Genomic DNA, 16,574 nt, shown 5'->3' with positions numbered 1-16,574 from the left:
TAAATGCAGATGCCTTGGGGAATTTATGTCTGCCAGGCACGGAACCATTTCTGTACCACTGCCTCCCTGCTCTCCTCCCCCTCCCCACAGACAGGCTAGAATCACCTGAAAACATGAAGCATAGCCTGCCAATTCTTTGTGAAGATCCCTTAATGGCTTCCACTGCTTTGAGGATAAAGCATGTCTGTTCCGGTTTGCAGGACTGAGGGCTTTCCCAGGACTTTCACTGCTAAAACTGGGAAGGTCCTGGGCAAACCCAGATGGTTGGTTGCCCTAGCAGGGCTTCCTGTGACATTTCAATGCCTTTCACAACATGATCCCTATTTTCCCAGCAACACTTCCCAGCTCTGCTCACCCTTTCTCTTCTACCCTCTCCACCTCCTCTGCAGCCCAGACACCGTTCCCTGAAGGCACTCCCTCTGTGGTCTTGATTTCCTGGGAAAGAATGAGTAACAATTACATCCTGCCCTGGTCATTTTATTGACGTGTGAGTGTACCCCCGCCCAGGTCAGGACGAGGGTGAGGCAATCGAGGTACAGTGAGTACCTCCTTATATCTTGCACCCTAGGTGCCTTCATTGCCCCACCTTAGTCTCAGCCCGCGTTCTCCCTATCAGATTGGGACTTCTCAAGGGCAGACCCCAAGTTCTTACTCATCTTTACATCCCTAATGACTAGCGCAAGTCTGGGCATGGAGTAGCAATCTAGTTGAAATATCATTAGTCCCTTCTTTGTTCCAGCAGAGGAAGGAAAGGGGAGCCAGGTGGCTTTGGGCCCTATTGTCGATGGGAGAAGGGGAAGGCAAACTGAATAGACTTCTCTTGGCCTGGGATATGAAGACAGCTTTTCATCAGGGGGTCCTACCTTTGGCATTGGGCTGATTTGGGGCTCCTCCCACTTCTCTGTTCTCCCCCTCAGTTCTCCAAGGTACCATTTTTCTGTCCTCTTCTCTCGCCATTCTACTTCCCTGAGTGATCTTGTCTACTCCCAGAGCTTCAGCTAGGAACTCTTTGCAATGACTTCTAAATCGACACCTCATACATTATTATACATAGTGAAATAAGTCAGACAGAGAAAGACAAATGCTGTGTGATCTCACTTATGTGTGGAATCTAAAGAAACTGAACTCATAGAAACAGAGAGTAAAACGGTGGTTGCCAGGAGCTGGGGGGGTATAGGTTAAATGGGGAGTTATTGGTCAAAGGGTACAAACTTTCAGGTACCGGATGAGTCATTCTGAGGACCTAACGTACAGTATGGTGACTACAGTTAACAATACTGTATTAAATACTTGAAAGTTGCTGCAAGAGTAGATCTTAAATGTTCTCACCATACACACAAAGAACATGGTAATTATATGACAGCATGGAGGTGTTAACTAACATTATGGTGGTGATCATTTTGCAACATGTTTGTATCAAATCATCATATTGTACACTTTAAACTTAGGCAATGTTGTATTCCAATTATATCTCAATAAAGCTGCAAAAAATTAAGATGCCCATATTTCCACCTGCCTAGTAGATATGGTAACATCTAGTGTCAATAGTACTCTTTCATACCCATTTTCTCATCTGACCTTCACAAAATTCTGTGAGAAAATCAGGGCAGAATATAAGTGCATTTTTGTAGGTGAGGCTCAGAAAGGTAGGCTTGCCCAAGTTCCAGTGGCAGGGCTATGACTAAAAACTCAAGTTGGAGTGTTCTTTCTGCTATGCCATGTTGCACAGCTCACCACATGGATGTTTCAATGGAGTCTCGAACCCAATGTGATCAAAACCTCAACTTGCCAACCTCTTCCTAGCCCCCGCCGCTCAACACGCCCCCGCCGCTCAATATGCCCCCCTTTCCCAACTTTGTTAAAGGCATCTCTCTCCCAACCTGCCATTGATGCTTCATGCCCAATTCTTCCCTCCCCCAGAGCCAGCAGACTTGACCTTCAAAATGTCTGAAACTCATTTGAATCCATTCCCTTTTCCTTCTCTCTCCGCACCGCCCCCATTGAGGCCCACAGACTCTTAGCCACCCTCCTTTCACTGATCTCCGGATCTGTAGAGCTGCCCCTGCCCCCTCCTTCACATTGTTCTAGGGACCTCCTCCCTAAAGCAACAGATCTGATCCTGTCATTCCTTGGTTGGAAAATCACAGCCTTTGGTTATGCTGATCCCCAACGCCTCCCACTTACTCTCGGGAGGCCCAGGTCAAATGCCACCTCCCTCAGAGAACTCGCATATGACCTTCCTGTAAACCTGAAATGAGTCCCTTATTCCTCTGCTCTGCCTGCTGGGGATATGATCCTGGTCGAATTAATCTTTGTCTTCTCTGAAGTGTCTAATCTAGGTCCTTAAACATAGTAGGTCTTTAAAAGATAGCTATGGAATTAATTTTTTCCCTTAAGTGTTCGGAAACTTGCTATAAAAAGGACCATATTCCTAGTGGATTCATTCAGTGAGGTGGCTACAAATGATTCTCAAACTGGGGTGGGACACCTCCCTTCTTCACATCTTGAGAGACCTGCCAGTTGTCCTCTATGTCCCTCCCCCCTCCAAACACTGCTCTCCCTCCCCCATAGAAGGCAAAAAACAATTTTAACTCTTTATTTGAAACAAACAATTCCAGAGACAGAAGGTTAGTTGTGACAACAGCTTCTCACTACAACACAAGGGCGGGCATGGCTCACTGAAGGGACAGGCCAGGCACCTCAGAACAATATATACAATTTAAACAGTGGCTAAACTGGTGACAGTTATAAAAACACAAAAAGGCTGGGGAACAGCAAAGCCAACAGGGAAAGAACTGGGTACCCCCTTTGCCGGATGCTAACAGTTTTCTGGAACTACAAAGGCAAGATGGGGAAGAGAAAAAATGTAGGCATTAGGGGCAGGACCCATGCCCACAGCTCCTCACCTATCCTGACCACAGAGCCCATCCTGCATGACCCAGGGCCCCCACAGGCTTAGCCTGGCTCTTATGATGGGGGAAGAACAAGAGTGGGGAACCCAGCCCCAACCCAAGTCAGAAGGTAGTTTTTGCCTTGGGAACTGTGTCCACTGAACTAAAGGGAGGCAGTTACAGAAGGGGGCTAAGCATGTTGACACATGGCTCATGCCAAGATGGCAGAGAGAGAGACAAACACATAAACCAAGGGGGCAGGACTCTGCTCCCCATACTTAGAGTCATTCTCTGCCTTTGAGGAAATGAAAGCATTTGGAAGCTTTTTAAATTGCAGCACCCAGGACTGGTGCTGGCAGGGGTGGGGAGGAGGAACGAGGTGGTGAGGGGATTCCAACAACCAGTTATCTTATGGGAGAGAAAGTGTGTGTAAGCTCTGTGTTTTAGGTAAATGGTCCCCTCGTTACTTTCAGATTCTTTCATACCTTCCATACAAGACCCTTGAGCGTGGTACTGGGAGACAGTAGAGAGGGGAATGGGCACAGGGCAGAGAAGGCAGCTAGGTTCTTCCCTTGGCCAAACCTAGGAACAAGGGGCTTTGCCTATGTGGGATGGGACCATCAGAGCTAGCAACACTCCACCCAGAGTGCGGCCCCAGGAGAAGGGCTTTACTCTGAAGTTCAAAGAGAATGGCCTAGATGGTTTCTGCCCATCTCTGGGAGACCAGCCCCCAAGCACAGAGGACTGGGGCCCCATTGTTGTCAAGTGGTATGGAAGTTGGTAAAAGCCAGGGGTTCCTAGGGAAGGCAGGGAATGGATGAGTAGAAAAGGGCAGCCAGGGCCCTTCAGAAGGAGTAGCATTGGTTCCTGGGCCAGTCACCCTGTGGGGCGTGGCTGCCGGCCACACACTGGTGCGAAGGATGGATGAAGAGCACGCAGGCTCAGTCCAGATCCTCCTCTCCAGGACGACCCAGCTCCTCATAGATCTCGCGTACAGCCAGAATGCGGTTGAGCATGCTCTCCAACATGCTCCGGTCCATGGGGATCACAGAGTACCAGAGAGGCGACTCAGCGATGCAAGAGCGCTCAGGTTGCAGGTAGAACACATCGTTGCGAGTCCGGAGGCTTTCGGGACTGCAATGGCAGGGGTGGGGCATGTCAGTACTGAGGCAAAGTGGATCCCTTGGGCACCCACGCTAATGCCATTCCTGTCACTTGCCAACTCACCATTTTGACAGATAGAATTCATAGAACTTGACAGGGCAGCGCAGTGGGTTCATGCGGTTCTCACGCTGCTCCAAGATAGGAGCTTCGTCTTCTCTCTTCCGTTTCCCTGGACCCGTGTCTGCAGAGGAGGCAAATGACCCAGACTTGTTAAAGGCACAGTCTCAACGAGCCACCTCCAAGTACACCATGCAGGGCACAGGGGGGTGGCCTCAGGACACACAGAACAGTCGGATAAAGAAATAAAGGCAGAAGAGTGGCTCAGGGTCCCCCCCACCAGCCAACGTCCTGTCGGGGTGTCGCTCTGTAGCCCTCCTAGGTTTGCACGGCTAACATCTTACTTTATGATCTCCCCCAGAATGATTTCCTGAAGAGGTGATCTCAGAAGTTGTATACACAAAGTAACAAAACAGACCCCACTGTGAGCTTGTCCTTGCCTTCTGGGGTAGAGAAACTGTGATGGCCCAGCCCCCAGGACCCTAGTCCAGGTAGGAGCTCAAGTCCAGAGAACGGACCATGGGGACTGCACTCGGGTGGGTCCGGTTCCTGTTCTGCGCAACAGCAAAGAACCATGGGAAGCCAGTCAATCAGCCTGGCAACTGTCCCCACAGCCGAGACACCCAGCAGCTTCCCACGTGTCTGCTCTTCCCCAAAGAAAGCAGGCAAGTAAGAAAATTGCCTTGAAATGAGGAAAGGCGGGAAGCCTGGTGACCATACTTGGGACTTGCTTACGCAGCAGCCACTGCCCATCGGATGGAAGGGCTGGCTGCTTTCACCTTTTGTGCAAACGCAGGAGTGGAAGGATGGGGAAGCCAGTGGCAAAGGATTGGGCCAAGCTGGCAGTTCAGGGGGGGCAGCGTCGTACCTCGCCCTTTTCTCTGGCGGACCGGGGCGTAGTAGCGGATGCTGACCACCTTGGTGGTGCCACGAGGGGTGGTGCATTTGCGGGACTGCCGCACCACATTGGTGAAGGAGAGCTGCATGTGCTCCTCGGCTGTCTGCAGCCCAAAAAACTTAGTGTTGAAGAACATGAGGGTGTTGAGAAGGACAAAGGGCGAGTAGACCCCCAGCTGCTTACACTCCCACAGGTGTTCTTCCTCCACTCGGGAGAAGACTGTATCTGCAACGATCAAGGAGAGAGGCCGGTCAGGAGCCAGCACCCACCCAGGCCTGACCACATCTGCTCCCACATGCCCTGCGGACAGGCATCTCCATTCGGCAAGCGAGCGCTGTCCAGAAAACCCTGGCACCCTGCTACGTGGCTCAGGACTGGACAGGGCGCTTGCTGCTTCTCTCAGCGGCCTCACATTATCGGCAGGGAGATGTGAGCCTCCAGTCCCACAAATTCTTCCTCCTTTGCAATGACCACCGAAACCCAGCCCACCGTTTGTGGTCCCAGATAGTTCTTCAGACCTGAGTCTGGAGCCCTCCTCATGCTCAAGGACACAGACCCTCAGCCCCGAGCCCCCCAGCTCCACGCTCCTGCCGCAGACCCCTCGTGATGAGTGGCAGACCAAAGAGGCCAGGGCTTTCGGGAAGCTGTAGCTGCAGACTGGGAAATGGCACAGGGCTGCTAAGTAAGGCTGTTCCTTACTGTTGGGGAGGAGTGTGGGCTGCCAGGTACTGAGAGACTTGTTGAGTTCTTGAACGAAAGTCAGGTAGTAAAGGTCCGTGAAAATGTTCACCATTCGGTTATTTTCCAGCAAGTACTGGAGAAAGAAAAAGACACACAGGAAGCTACACTCGAGTTCCTAGCGGAAAACACAGCGATGATAAAGGCCCCAGGCATGGCAACTGTGATAATTAGGAAATGGAGGAAAATTGCTGCCTGACTGGGTGACCCAGAGTGCTTTTCCCCAGGCATACCTCCAACTGGGGGACCGAGGCCGCACTGGAGGCGGCGGCGGCTTGGAGAGGTCACAGGTGGTCCTTCATAAGCCCAGACCTCTCCAGTGGGAACTACACAGTACCCTAGCATCCAAGGGGCCCAGCCCTACCATCCCCTGAGAGACACAATGGGGACCCAGGGAGCACGAAGACTGCAATGCAGCTTAGCTTTAGGAGGGGTATTGACATATCTTGTCCTGCTTGGAATAGGACAGAAAGGCTGTCTGCCCAGGGAAGCAGACAGGTGTGGAGTGGGGAGTGGTACCGAACCATTTCCGGTGGAACCCTGCCTGCCGTGTTGACAGTGACGGCAAGTCAGGTGGTGTGCAAGGGGTACCTGTGGATGCCAAGACACAGATAGTAGATACTGTCAGGTTCGTATCGTTCACCCGTTGGGTCGAGTGATTTCTCTCACAAACTGGGCCAGACCGTAGTTGAGCTCAGCAGCTGAGCAGGCCAGAATATCCTCTTTGATACGCATAGGTTTGGCTGCAGTGATGTGTAGTGGAGGTAGATGGGATTGAGAAAATGTCACATGGAGAATTTCATTTCGTCCCACCATTAACCCCTTCATCCCTTAGTCACATCCTGCTCCAGAACAGAGCACCAACGAGCACAAAAGCCCTAAGCCTTGAAAACCCAGACAGCATCTCCCCATATTCTGTTACTCCTCCCCAGCTCACGGGACCCCCGTAAGCGCTCACGCCTTATGACAGCCCTGCCGCTTCTCCCCAAGCCTGTCCCCAGCCCACACTTACGGCCGAAGCGCAGCTCATCCCCCTTGCTGGTTTCTCCATTGGCATACTTCGACTGCACCCAGCACTTCCAAGCATTGACACCGTATGAATAGTTCAGCCCAGTGCAGCTGGGCTGGCTGCTCATGGAGTCCCGGGAACAGCTCTCCGAAAGCACCAGCCGCTTTTGACCCTACAGGGGAAGAGAGAGGACGGGAGTGGTGGAGGTAAGGCCAAGGGCAGCATGGAAGCTAGTCAGGACAGTGTTTACCGCCAGGGGCCTGGGGACTGATGGAAGAAGACAGCAAGCTTCCTTAGCACAGAGCCCGAGGGACCAGCCTCCGATGATCTTGTGAACTGGGGACAGAGCCAAGTTTGGCTGCACCTCAGTACTGCTCGGTGCTGGAGAAAGGAGGTCAGGGAAGGGCAAACTAAAGCCACTGACTTGGCTACGAAAGCACAATCTCTCTCTCTCTCTCTCTCTCTCTCTCTCTCTCTCTCTCTCTCTCTCTCTCTCTCTCTCTCTCTCTCTGTGGATAGAGCAGCTGCAGCCCTCACCTTCCTCATGGTGCGGGGAAGGTCTTGTTCAGTAGACACGTCCTCGGGCCCTACCAGGCCACAATCAAAGAGGAAGTCTACGCTGGGGTTAATGTCCAAAGGATCTGTTGGAGGGGAAAGGAAGGGAATCAATTTGTAAGATCTCAGTCGTGTACCTCCCACCCGCTACTTGCCCACCTGAGTGGAGATGAGCCTCCCAGACAGCTCCCACGGTACTCGCAGGAGCCAGCAAAGCTGGACCAAGCATGTACTCAGAGGCACACAGATGCAGACTCATAAGGAGAGAACGCTTGTAACACCACTGACCTGCACACGTGAACGTGCTTAAAATGCAAGTGTCAGCTTATGTGTTTTACCACGATTAACAAAACCAAGACTCAAGTGGAAAACTGGGCACTTGACCCAGTATCTCTGCTCTTGCTCCCCGTCGCTGGGTCACGAGCAGCACTGCTAGGGTCATGCTCAGGGTCACAGGGAACCCTCCTTTCCTGACGGCACAAATGCCACTGTACTTAGTGGGCACGCCTCGAATCCCACTCACTCTTGGGGAAGTCAGCCTCCAAGTCTTGCCCAGGCTCATCCAACACGTTAGCCATCTTGACAGCCATGGCCAGGACATCATCTCGAGCCGGCCCAAACAGGTCACAGTCTTCCAGAAGTCCCTCTGCACTCTGGTTGCTCACAAGATCTGGGAGGCAGAGAAGTCGGCTGTCACTGCAATTCCTGCCTAGCGCTCTCACAGGCTTTCAGGGCCACATCTCCACTATGCCCCCATCCTGCTGGGTACCGAGGTTGCCACTGTCCACCCCCGCAGGCAGACAGCCTGGGAGCACCCTGGCTCCCTCATCGCCTCCGTCCCCGGCCTACCACACAGGTCAGACGAGGCTTTGTCTAACTCCTCCGCCTCTGCGATCATTTCTGCCATAGCCAGGATGTCGGCCTCCAAGGGGTTTGATGGGATCTTCACCTTCAGCTCCTCAATGGTCTCCACGATCTTGTCTGTGCTCTCCAAGGTAGTGGGCAGGAACATGGGCACAGGCACCTGGGGACACGAATCCCAACTGAACGCCAAGGAGCACGAGAGGGCCAGCTGCTGAGAGGAAGGGCTGGCAGGCTGGTCGCCATCCTAGAAGGAAGGGAAACTCACCGGGATGGGCATTGAGAAAGGCACCGGGACTTTCTGGCAGTACAGATGCATAGGCACTGGTACAAAGATGGGCACTGGGATGGGCAGCACGATCACCTGCGGCTTCCACTCTTCTGTTGACAGGAAAGGGGTCTTCTCAGAGCCCATCAGGTAGGTCACGTCCCACCCAGGGCCTGACCTGGCCTGTCGCCCCAAAAGTGCTCACACTCGCTCATCATCGCAAAAGGGCCCTTGCCTCAGAGGCTGAGCCGCCACTCTGTGATCCCAGGACGGCCATATCCAGGACACAGGCCCAGGGCTGGAGGCCCAGGACGGCCGAGCACAGCCGGTGGTGTCCCGCTGGCCTGGCTCACCTGTCTGGCTCCCTTTGGACTTCATTTCCACCTTGCAGGAGACCCCTCGGTTCTGCATCAGTGGCTTGCACATGGCCGCTTTGTTTTTGCGGGGTGTTGCTGGGGGTGGTGGGGGTGGAGGAGGGGTGCAAGCTGTGGGAGCCGAGCGGGTCTTTGCAGGGATCTGCAGGGACAAGGGAACATCGGTGCCACCAACTTCTCGACCCTCCTCTGAGCCCATCCTCCCCCCACCCCCGGCTTTTGCGCTGACCTTGCCCGGATTCCCAGTTTCCTCTGCGGTCTTCACTGTATTGCTGTTCTCCACTTTGGTTTGCGAGGGTGTCTGGGACTTCGACTCAGAAGCCTGACCTACAGATGAAAACAAAGGAATGCTCCCTCTGCAGAACTAGCTGTCCGTTTTCCTCACCCGCTCCCAGCAGCGCTTCGTTAAAGGTACGTCAAATGCGAATGGGAAGTCTAGAATTTCTCCTCCCCGTCACTCCAGGTCTAGTCTTCTCTGGGCCCCAGCAACAGTGGCCAAGAAGATTCTTTGCTCCTACCTGGATAGGTACTCATTCCCTAAAAATACATCATTTCTAGAAAATCAGTGGACTCTACCTCTGGAAACCTTTCAACAAGATGCCCCCTAGTACCTGCACATTCCAGAAGCTACAAGACAGCATGGTACCAGGAGCGCTAACTAGGGCTGACAGCAAAGCAAGAGAGGAAGCAGAGAGAGGCGGGGCTTGGGTTAGGAGAGCGCGCCCCCGCCTGACTTACTGTTCAGGAGGCTCTCGGGCCCGCTCTGAGTGTCCAGGTTGGGTTGGTTCTGCTGGCTGTAGAAGCGCAGCAGACACTGTTGGTTGCAGAAATGGCGGATCTGCCCACGCCAGTGGATGGTCTCCAGCAGCTTCCCCTGGCGCTTACAAGCATGGCACCGGGCAGCCTGAGGGTGCAGACAGGAAGGTCAGACCTGAGTCCCCAAAGCATGCTGTGCCCCTCGGAGGCCCCGAGATCAGAGATCGGCCCACACCTGGTCACCACACAACAGCCCGTGTTCCGTGCCGTGCTCACTTTCCTCCGTGTGCCCCCTTACCTTGCAGTACCACAGCAGGTACTTGCTTTTACAGTCCTCGCTGCAGAAGTCCCAGGTGCTGCCATCCAGTTGCTCGGTGACGCCGCGCTGGCAGGTCTGGGAGCAGTAAGTACAAGTGATACAGCAAAGTCCCAGCTTCTTAGTGAAGTCCTGTTTGTATAGCAGCACGCAACCTGGAAAGAATGCAGACACACAGAGATGTCCACGCTGTGAGACCTGACCCCTTCAAGGTGCCACCCCTGCAGCCTCTCCCAAACAGCCTCTCGGGCTGAAGCCCTAGCCCCACTGACGGCCCGCTTCCAAGCCGCCTCCTTTCTGCGCCACTGGCCCGTGCCCCATTCCCTTACCTTCACTACAGAAGCTCTTCTCCACCCCGCTGAATCGGAGCTTCTCATGCAGGAGTTTCTCCTGCCGGCAATGCTCACACTGGGACACCACACCCCGAAGTCGCTTGAAGTCCTCACAGCAATCGCGGCAGCAGAACTGGAACACCTGGTCCTGGGATGGGGGCACAGGGCAGGGAGAGAGCTGTGCCATCTGCACCCGGCGAGAGCCAAGCGGAAGGACCCCTTCAGACAGATGTCTGGTCATGTGGCAACATGTGGGCAGGGTGGGGGTCTTACCTGCCAGTCCAAGACCTCAGGCTTGCCACTGAAGAGGCTGTGGCAGTAGTGACAGCTCAGGTGAATGCCCCCCTCAGGGCTTGTGCGCTGGAGGGAAGGAAGACAAGTAAGGGAGGGGCACGGCTGTGTGCTGTTGTGGGGAGAGGAAGTCCGGCTTGTTCCTTGCTCTGCCCATGCCTCCCGACCCCCTTCTCACACCCTGTTCGGGTGCCACACCCGTGTCCCTGGTCCAGGGCCTGAAGTACCTGGAACTTGGTCCAGCAGCTGAGGCTGCAGAACTGGTAGACTGTGCGATCGACCTTGTTGTAGTAACAGGGCTCAGAGAGGCTGCGGCGGCAGAAGCTGCAGGGTCGGGAAGGGCCTGGGGCATAGAAAGAAAGGGGAGAGAGAGGGAAGGAGGAAGAGAGAGACAGACAGAGAGACAGAGAGAGAGAGAGAGAGAGCACACAGAGGTGTGAGGCGCTGCAGAGAAGGAACAGGAAGTCCGGGAAGATGTGCCTGGCTGGGCAGCAGGGATTACTTTAGAAGAGGGGAGTATGGGGTAGAAGGAAGACCAGCAGGGGTCTCAGAGAAGAGGGCTTGGCACCTACCAGTGAGCCCTGCCTGCTTCACTTTGTAAGAGGTGGTACAGCAGAGGGAACAGAACAAGCTCGTCTTGCCATTACGGTCCACATGTGAGAGCATCTCAAAGTTCTTACACAGGGTCTTGCACCAGACACATGGGTACACACGTGTGTTTTTCTGTGAGGATGGGGAAGGAGAGGCTGAGGCTGGATTTGTCCCTTCACTTTTATTTTTAAAATTTTTAAAACATGAGATATTTCAAGCATACAAAAAAGTATAGATGATGATATAACAAAGACCTGTGTATCCACCAGCCAGCTTCAAAAATAAAACATAACAGATACAATTGAAACCCCCTTTATTTGCTTTATTCCTCCCAGCTCTCGACCTGTCAGGCACCTTTATTTATGGCCCAAGAACCACACCCCCTTCCAAGGCCCTCTAGCACTACTCCCTCGGCCCCACCTTCTTGTACGCCCCCAAGCAGGTTGTGTTGCAGAACCGCTTCTGTTGGCCCTCGTGGAAGAGGAGCTCAGGGCCAGGGCTCCCAGTCTTGGTGTAGATGTAAGCCCCGCACTGGTCACAGCAGTTGGTTTTCAGTCCCTTGTTGGCCCGGAATTTGGAGAAGCACGAATCGCTGCAGAGCCGGTGTACCACGCTGCCATTGCTGACCTCGTGCAGGACCTGCCACACACACATACGCCCTGAGCTGGGGCCTGGCCACCACCACCCACCCACTGCAAGGACAGCCTGCCACCCTCACCCTAGACCTTCACAGCAGACCGTGCGCCCAGGGACCCCCCAACCTGCGCATCAGGCTGCCGACGTGATGCTGAGGTCCCGGGAGGGAAGGAAGTCGAGCTGCACACATCCTGGAGAAGCTCTATCCTTGAATACACTCCCGCCGATGGCTGCCTTTCCTCCCCAACCCCTCCTCCACAGGGCCTGGCCCCTGCAGCCCCAGGATTGCAGGGGCGGGTCAGGGCTGGCCAGGCTCTGTCATCAGCCCCTGGAGCTTCCTCACCTCTCCGGTCTTCTGGCATATGCTGCAGCGAGTGGCATCTGCGGGGTCCCCAGCCTGGGGGATGGGGCGCTGCTGCTGGGCCTCATACAGGGAGAGGCAGACGGACGTGCAGAACTCATGGAAGGAGCCCCCTGAACCTGTCTGTGCCACAACCAAGTCCTTGGTGTTCCAGATCTCCCTGCAGGTGGGGACGGGTGTGAACATTCACTCGGTACCACCACCGCCATCTCATGCCATCGGCTTCCATGCCTCCCTGGGATTCACGGCCAGAGTGTGCTCAGACCTCCTTCCCAAACTGCCTCCCTCCCACTCCCACTCTGCTGGTTTCCTCTGCCCCATGCCTCACGGTACCACGCCCCTGGGGCCCAGGCATGCCAGGCCAGAGCAGAACGTACTTCTTGCAGAAGGTACAGGTCTTTTTGCCCGAGGGCTTCTTTGAGAAGGTGGTGAGGCAGGATGAGGAGCAGAAGAGCTGAGGCAGCCCCTTGCGCTGGTAGGCCGTCTGCCCCTTCTGCAGAGGGGTCCGGCAGTGAGCACAGGTCATCTTGGTGCCCACCGAGGAGCGGCCGGCCCTTTGCGCCACGCTGGAGCGCAGGGACATGCGTGGAGAGCGCCGGGGCCGGAATGGCACAAAGTCCTCATCGTTCGGATCATCTACCATGGCATCAGAATCCTCGTCTGACACTGGAACTGACGGGGTGGGGGTGGGGGCATCAGAAAAGGCTACCAGGCCAGCTCTCCAACCCCCCCCCCCACCAACAGGTAGCCGGCTGCTCATGGCATCCCCTTGGTTCTTGCCTTTACCTCCCACCCCAGCACATGGCACTGGCATTGTGGGCCAGTGGTGTCACTGTCCCTTAGTGAGTCTGTCATCTCCCAGGGAGGGGGAGGGAGGGCTTCTTCAGGGACAGAGATGGCACAGCTGAAAGAGGAAACTCCATTCTCACTGCTCTTGTTTTCAGTCTCCCCCACTGCCCCTGGTTCCCATGCCAACCCAGAGCAGAGAGAGGCACTTCACACTCCGCATGGAGCCAGGAGGTCCGTGGCGCCACATCCCACTCGGTCACACTTCCTCAAGTCCTACTCACTGCTCTCAGTGGAATCCACAACCTCAGGTTTTGGAGGCTCCGCTCTCCGAACGCGCTCGCTTCTCTTCTGCACCTTGGGAACACGGGAGGGAAGGAAAGCTGACACCAGGCCAGGCTGAAGGGCCAGCGGCACTAGTGCAGGCTTGGGGGGGTGCAGAGATGGGGGGGGAGGGAGAGCAGGGACCCTCGGCCCAGCCCTTCGCAGGAGGGGAGAAAAGGAAGCTGGACTTTCTCCCTAAGAAGCAGGAGATACAAGAGCTCCCTCCCTCCTCCTAACTGCTCACGCGGCCCTCCACGGAACATCTGGGAGGCAAAATGAAGGGTCTGTCCTCCCCAGAGCTATAGGGGGAACCAGACTCCTTCCAATCCCCTCCCCCTCACCCTCTCAGGCGGCTTCTCACTCGCCTTCCCAGTCAGGCCATCTCCTGCAAAGGAAGCAGAAAGCAGCCTAAATCTTGAGCCTGCCCTCACAGCCCCTCCTGGCCCAACCTCCGCCTCCATTCCTGGGGAAGAACTTACTCAAAACTGAAAGGGAAAACTCGAGTGCCTGTGGCTTCTTGGGGCCCCTCTCAGGGTTACCTCGAGCTCTGCACTGAGGGGAGGGTGGTGGTGCAGCTATTGTCCGTGAAAACCCCCACCCTTCCCACCAGCTGTCGGTCCCAATCATTGGGACTTGAGGAAAACACAGGTAACACACCTTTCATGGAGAATTTACAGTTTACCAACAAAAACCAATGAAGTCCCCCAAAGGTAGATAGGAAGGGGAGAAGGGCACAGTAAGGTACGGGTAGGTCCCCTGGACTCAGGTGGTTACATAACTGCTGGGACCCTGGTCACAGCCTGGAGGGCCACAGCGCTAGGCAGATCAGGGAGAAACCAGAGCGTCTCCAAGTCTAGCCTGCCCCTCCCCTCCCAGGCACTGACTGGTAAGCCCTGCGTTTATTTCTACCATCCCCTGAACTCATGACCCTATTTATCATTCATCAAACCCAGAAACCCCACTCTCATCTAGAACAAAACAGCTGGAAAGATCGGAGAACCAACAAGCCTGGGGTCCTCCCCAAATCCTGAAGGAAGGACCTGGCACCAAAAACCCACTGGGGGAAGAAAATGGGCATCTTTCCCACCAAATCCACTCCTCCAATCCAGCCCCTGAAACCTCAGCCCTATGCCTCCCCCACAGCAGCTGAGCTTCTCCCACCCTTACCTTCCTTACTCTTCCTCACCACCACCTCCATCCCTCCCTTCCAAACCCCAACTCCTTCTCCTCCTCTCTCTCCACCCTCTTCCTTCTCCCCTTACTTTCTACCTTAACACACAGCTGCCCCTCCTTCCCCCAACCCCTCTCCCCAGCCTCAATTCGCCAGCTGAGTAGGCAACCTACCTGGCAAGGAGGGGTGTGCAGGGGGGCTAGGGCCCCCAGGTTTGCTCTGAGAACTGTTGATTCCATCCCCCAGAGTCTCTCCCACTGAAGGGCTGGGGGGGCCATTTGGGCTCTGTGGCCGCCCTTGGGGAAGCTCCTCCTCATGCCCAGGGGAGCCCCTTCTCCCTATAGCTGTGGAGGTGGTCTCCTCTTCAATATGTGGGGACTGCAGGTTTATTGGAGAATCTGGAGCCAAAGGTTCTAGCAGCCCCTCGGGTGAAGAGGGGTTTGCCCCAGCCTCTGGGTCAGGTGGCACCACCTCAGGGGTCTGACCCCCTGGTCCAGGCTCTAGGGTCTGATCTCCTGCATCCCATGAAAGGGTCCCCTCAGGACCATGGTCCACCTCTGGGGGGGAGGGGGCTTTATAGAGCAGCCCCCCCAACCCCAGCAGCTCAGTGGCTCCATCCAGGACTCCGGGGTCTTTTTCCAGGCCAGCAGGGGTATCAAGCAGGTCCAGGGCTCCTGAGGATGGAGAAGGGCCAGGGGGAGCCCATCCTCGAGTTGGGGCAGTCTGGGATTCCAGTAGGTCCTCTCCAAATTCCATGTCTACTGGAAGGTCTCCAGCCAGGGGCTTCTCTGGCAGGGTCAATGGGTCAAACGGACTGGGGAAATCCCTGGGGTCCATGAGGATGACTGGATATGGGCTGTAGATCAGGGGTAGAAGAGGGGGCAGAAGAGGTGGTCTTCACCACAATTCCTTCTTATATAGGCTCTGGGACACACCCCATCATTCACTTGGACTTCTCCTGGACAGCCCCCACCGCAAACGAGAAGCATTTCCACAGGCTCTAGTCCAGTGACCACTCCCCCCACCACATACAGCGCCCCCTGTGGGGAGAGGCGTTCCCCGCCCTGGCCCTGTGCCCACACTCGCCGGGCAGTCCGTGGTTCCACCCGTCCTCCTGCCCCCTCCACCCCACTGCAATTCCCAGCTCCCCTCCCCCCTTACCTTTCGCCCCCCGCACTCGGGCTGAACGCCCCCTTAGAGTCTCCTAGGGCCGTTGCCACCAGGAGCCTTTCCCGCCCCCGCGATCTCAGTTTCTATCCCCCCCACTCCTAGAGCCCCCCAGCTCCCCAGTCGTTACCCACCCTGTCTGGCCCCACCCCCCCGCCCCGCGCTGCATGGTCCTCCCTCAGTCCTTCCCTCGCCCCCACAAACTGCCCTTCCTAACCCCTCCCCCCCAGTTATCTTTCAGGGTCGCCCACTTCCTCGGCCCCGTCCCCCTTTCCTATTGCTCCCCCAGTCCTCCTTCTCCTGTTGCCCACCCCCCACCTCAGGCATTTACAGGAAGACATTTTGGAGCTACGAGCTCTCCTTAGACCCCCCTCCCAGCTACTGCGAGATCCCGCCAGCAGGTTCGGTTCGGCTTGATCAGGCCCGACCCCTACCTGCGGCAGGGTTAGTGTAACGGCTACAAGCCTAGAACTGCAGACAGCGACGGCCCCGCGCTCCTTCTCCACCTCCCTCCCTAGCAGCCGGGACAGGGGTCGCGGCCCCTTTAAATGGCAGCGCCGCTCACAGAGCCCAGCGCTCTGCACCAGGCGGGCGGGCGGCTCCAGTAACCAACCCCATTGGCTGGCTCCGGGAGGGGGCTCGCGAGACAGCGCCGGCCCCCGGCGCGAGACTCCCAGCCCAGCGGCCACCTGGAAATTGCGGAGTGGAGCTTAGTCGGTGGAGATGGAGCTTGAGCCCCCGCCCGGGGCCCCGTTAGTTGAGGAGGAAAAGATAGGCTCTGGAGCTTTGTAGCCCGACCCCGGTAAAGGCGGCACCCCCTTTCCACCTAAGGGCCGAGTACACTAACCCACAAAAAACAGATCTACGCACCTGCTTCCCTCACCTGGCTCAAGAGTCTGCCCCCGCCCCGCCGTCACACCCGTGCCCGCCCTACCTCCTGGAGCCCACTCTACCCGTGATCCCCTCCTCTCATTCAAATGGTTCCCGGTCCCCTCCCCCTCCCCGTGTCTCTCTTCGCTTCCCACTCG

At 55.8% G+C, this 16,574-nt stretch overlaps 1 protein-coding gene across 3 annotated transcripts; it reads right to left on the bottom strand.

The window, feature by feature from the left end:
* Positions 1-2,580: 2,580 nt before the first annotated feature.
* Positions 2,581-16,301, bottom strand: ZMYM3 (zinc finger MYM-type containing 3). Of its 3 annotated transcripts, XR_004423225.1 has the most exons (25): positions 15,981-16,275; positions 14,553-15,235; positions 13,550-13,593; positions 13,169-13,235; positions 12,476-12,770; positions 12,081-12,258; positions 11,522-11,740; positions 11,083-11,233; positions 10,738-10,853; positions 10,493-10,579; positions 10,217-10,367; positions 9,870-10,042; positions 9,554-9,719; positions 9,045-9,142; positions 8,795-8,957; positions 8,442-8,554; positions 8,162-8,336; positions 7,836-7,982; positions 7,295-7,398; positions 6,761-6,929; positions 6,340-6,491; positions 5,710-5,824; positions 4,981-5,235; positions 4,119-4,236; positions 2,581-4,025 (listed from the first exon to the last, which is right to left on the bottom strand). XR_004423225.1 is itself a non-coding variant. In XM_033108374.1 (22 exons), exons 2-21 carry the CDS (start codon positions 15,214-15,216, stop codon positions 6,388-6,390), a joined length of 3,390 nt encoding a protein of 1,129 aa, XP_032964265.1. In that variant the 5' UTR covers positions 15,217-15,235; positions 15,981-16,272; the 3' UTR covers positions 5,710-5,824; positions 6,340-6,387. The 3 variants fall into 3 exon arrangements, 2 of the variants coding, with proteins under 2 accessions (XP_032964265.1, XP_032964279.1); XM_033108374.1 differs by lacking the exons at positions 2,581-4,025; positions 4,119-4,236; positions 4,981-5,235 and having other exon boundaries at positions 13,169-13,241; positions 15,981-16,272; XM_033108388.1 differs by lacking the exons at positions 2,581-4,025; positions 4,119-4,236; positions 4,981-5,235; ... (13 more) ...; positions 10,738-10,853; positions 11,083-11,233 and having other exon boundaries at positions 11,268-11,740; positions 15,981-16,301.
* Between the last annotated feature and the right edge of the window lie 273 nt (positions 16,302-16,574).

This window comes from Rhinolophus ferrumequinum, chromosome X (assembly GCF_004115265.2).
Source record: "Rhinolophus ferrumequinum isolate MPI-CBG mRhiFer1 chromosome X, mRhiFer1_v1.p, whole genome shotgun sequence".
Classification (NCBI taxonomy): Eukaryota; Metazoa; Chordata; class Mammalia; order Chiroptera; family Rhinolophidae; genus Rhinolophus; species Rhinolophus ferrumequinum.
The sequence above is the reverse complement of the archived record's forward strand: the minus strand, read 5'-3'. Positions and strand labels throughout refer to the sequence as shown.

Bases quoted from the DNA above. Each gene is read 5' to 3' on its own strand.
- ZMYM3 (XM_033108374.1), bottom strand. From the start codon at position 15,216: ATGGACCCCAGGGATTTCCCCAGTCCGTTTGACCCATTGACCCTGCCA. The intron at 11,234-11,521 runs GTGGGGCCGAGG...CCATCCTCACAG, and splicing joins GCTTGGGGGCGTACAAGAAG to AAAAACACACGTGTGTACCC. The intron at 7,399-7,835 runs GTGAGTGGGATT...CCCCTCCAACAG, and splicing joins GGAGGCTGACTTCCCCAAGA to ATCCTTTGGACATTAACCCC.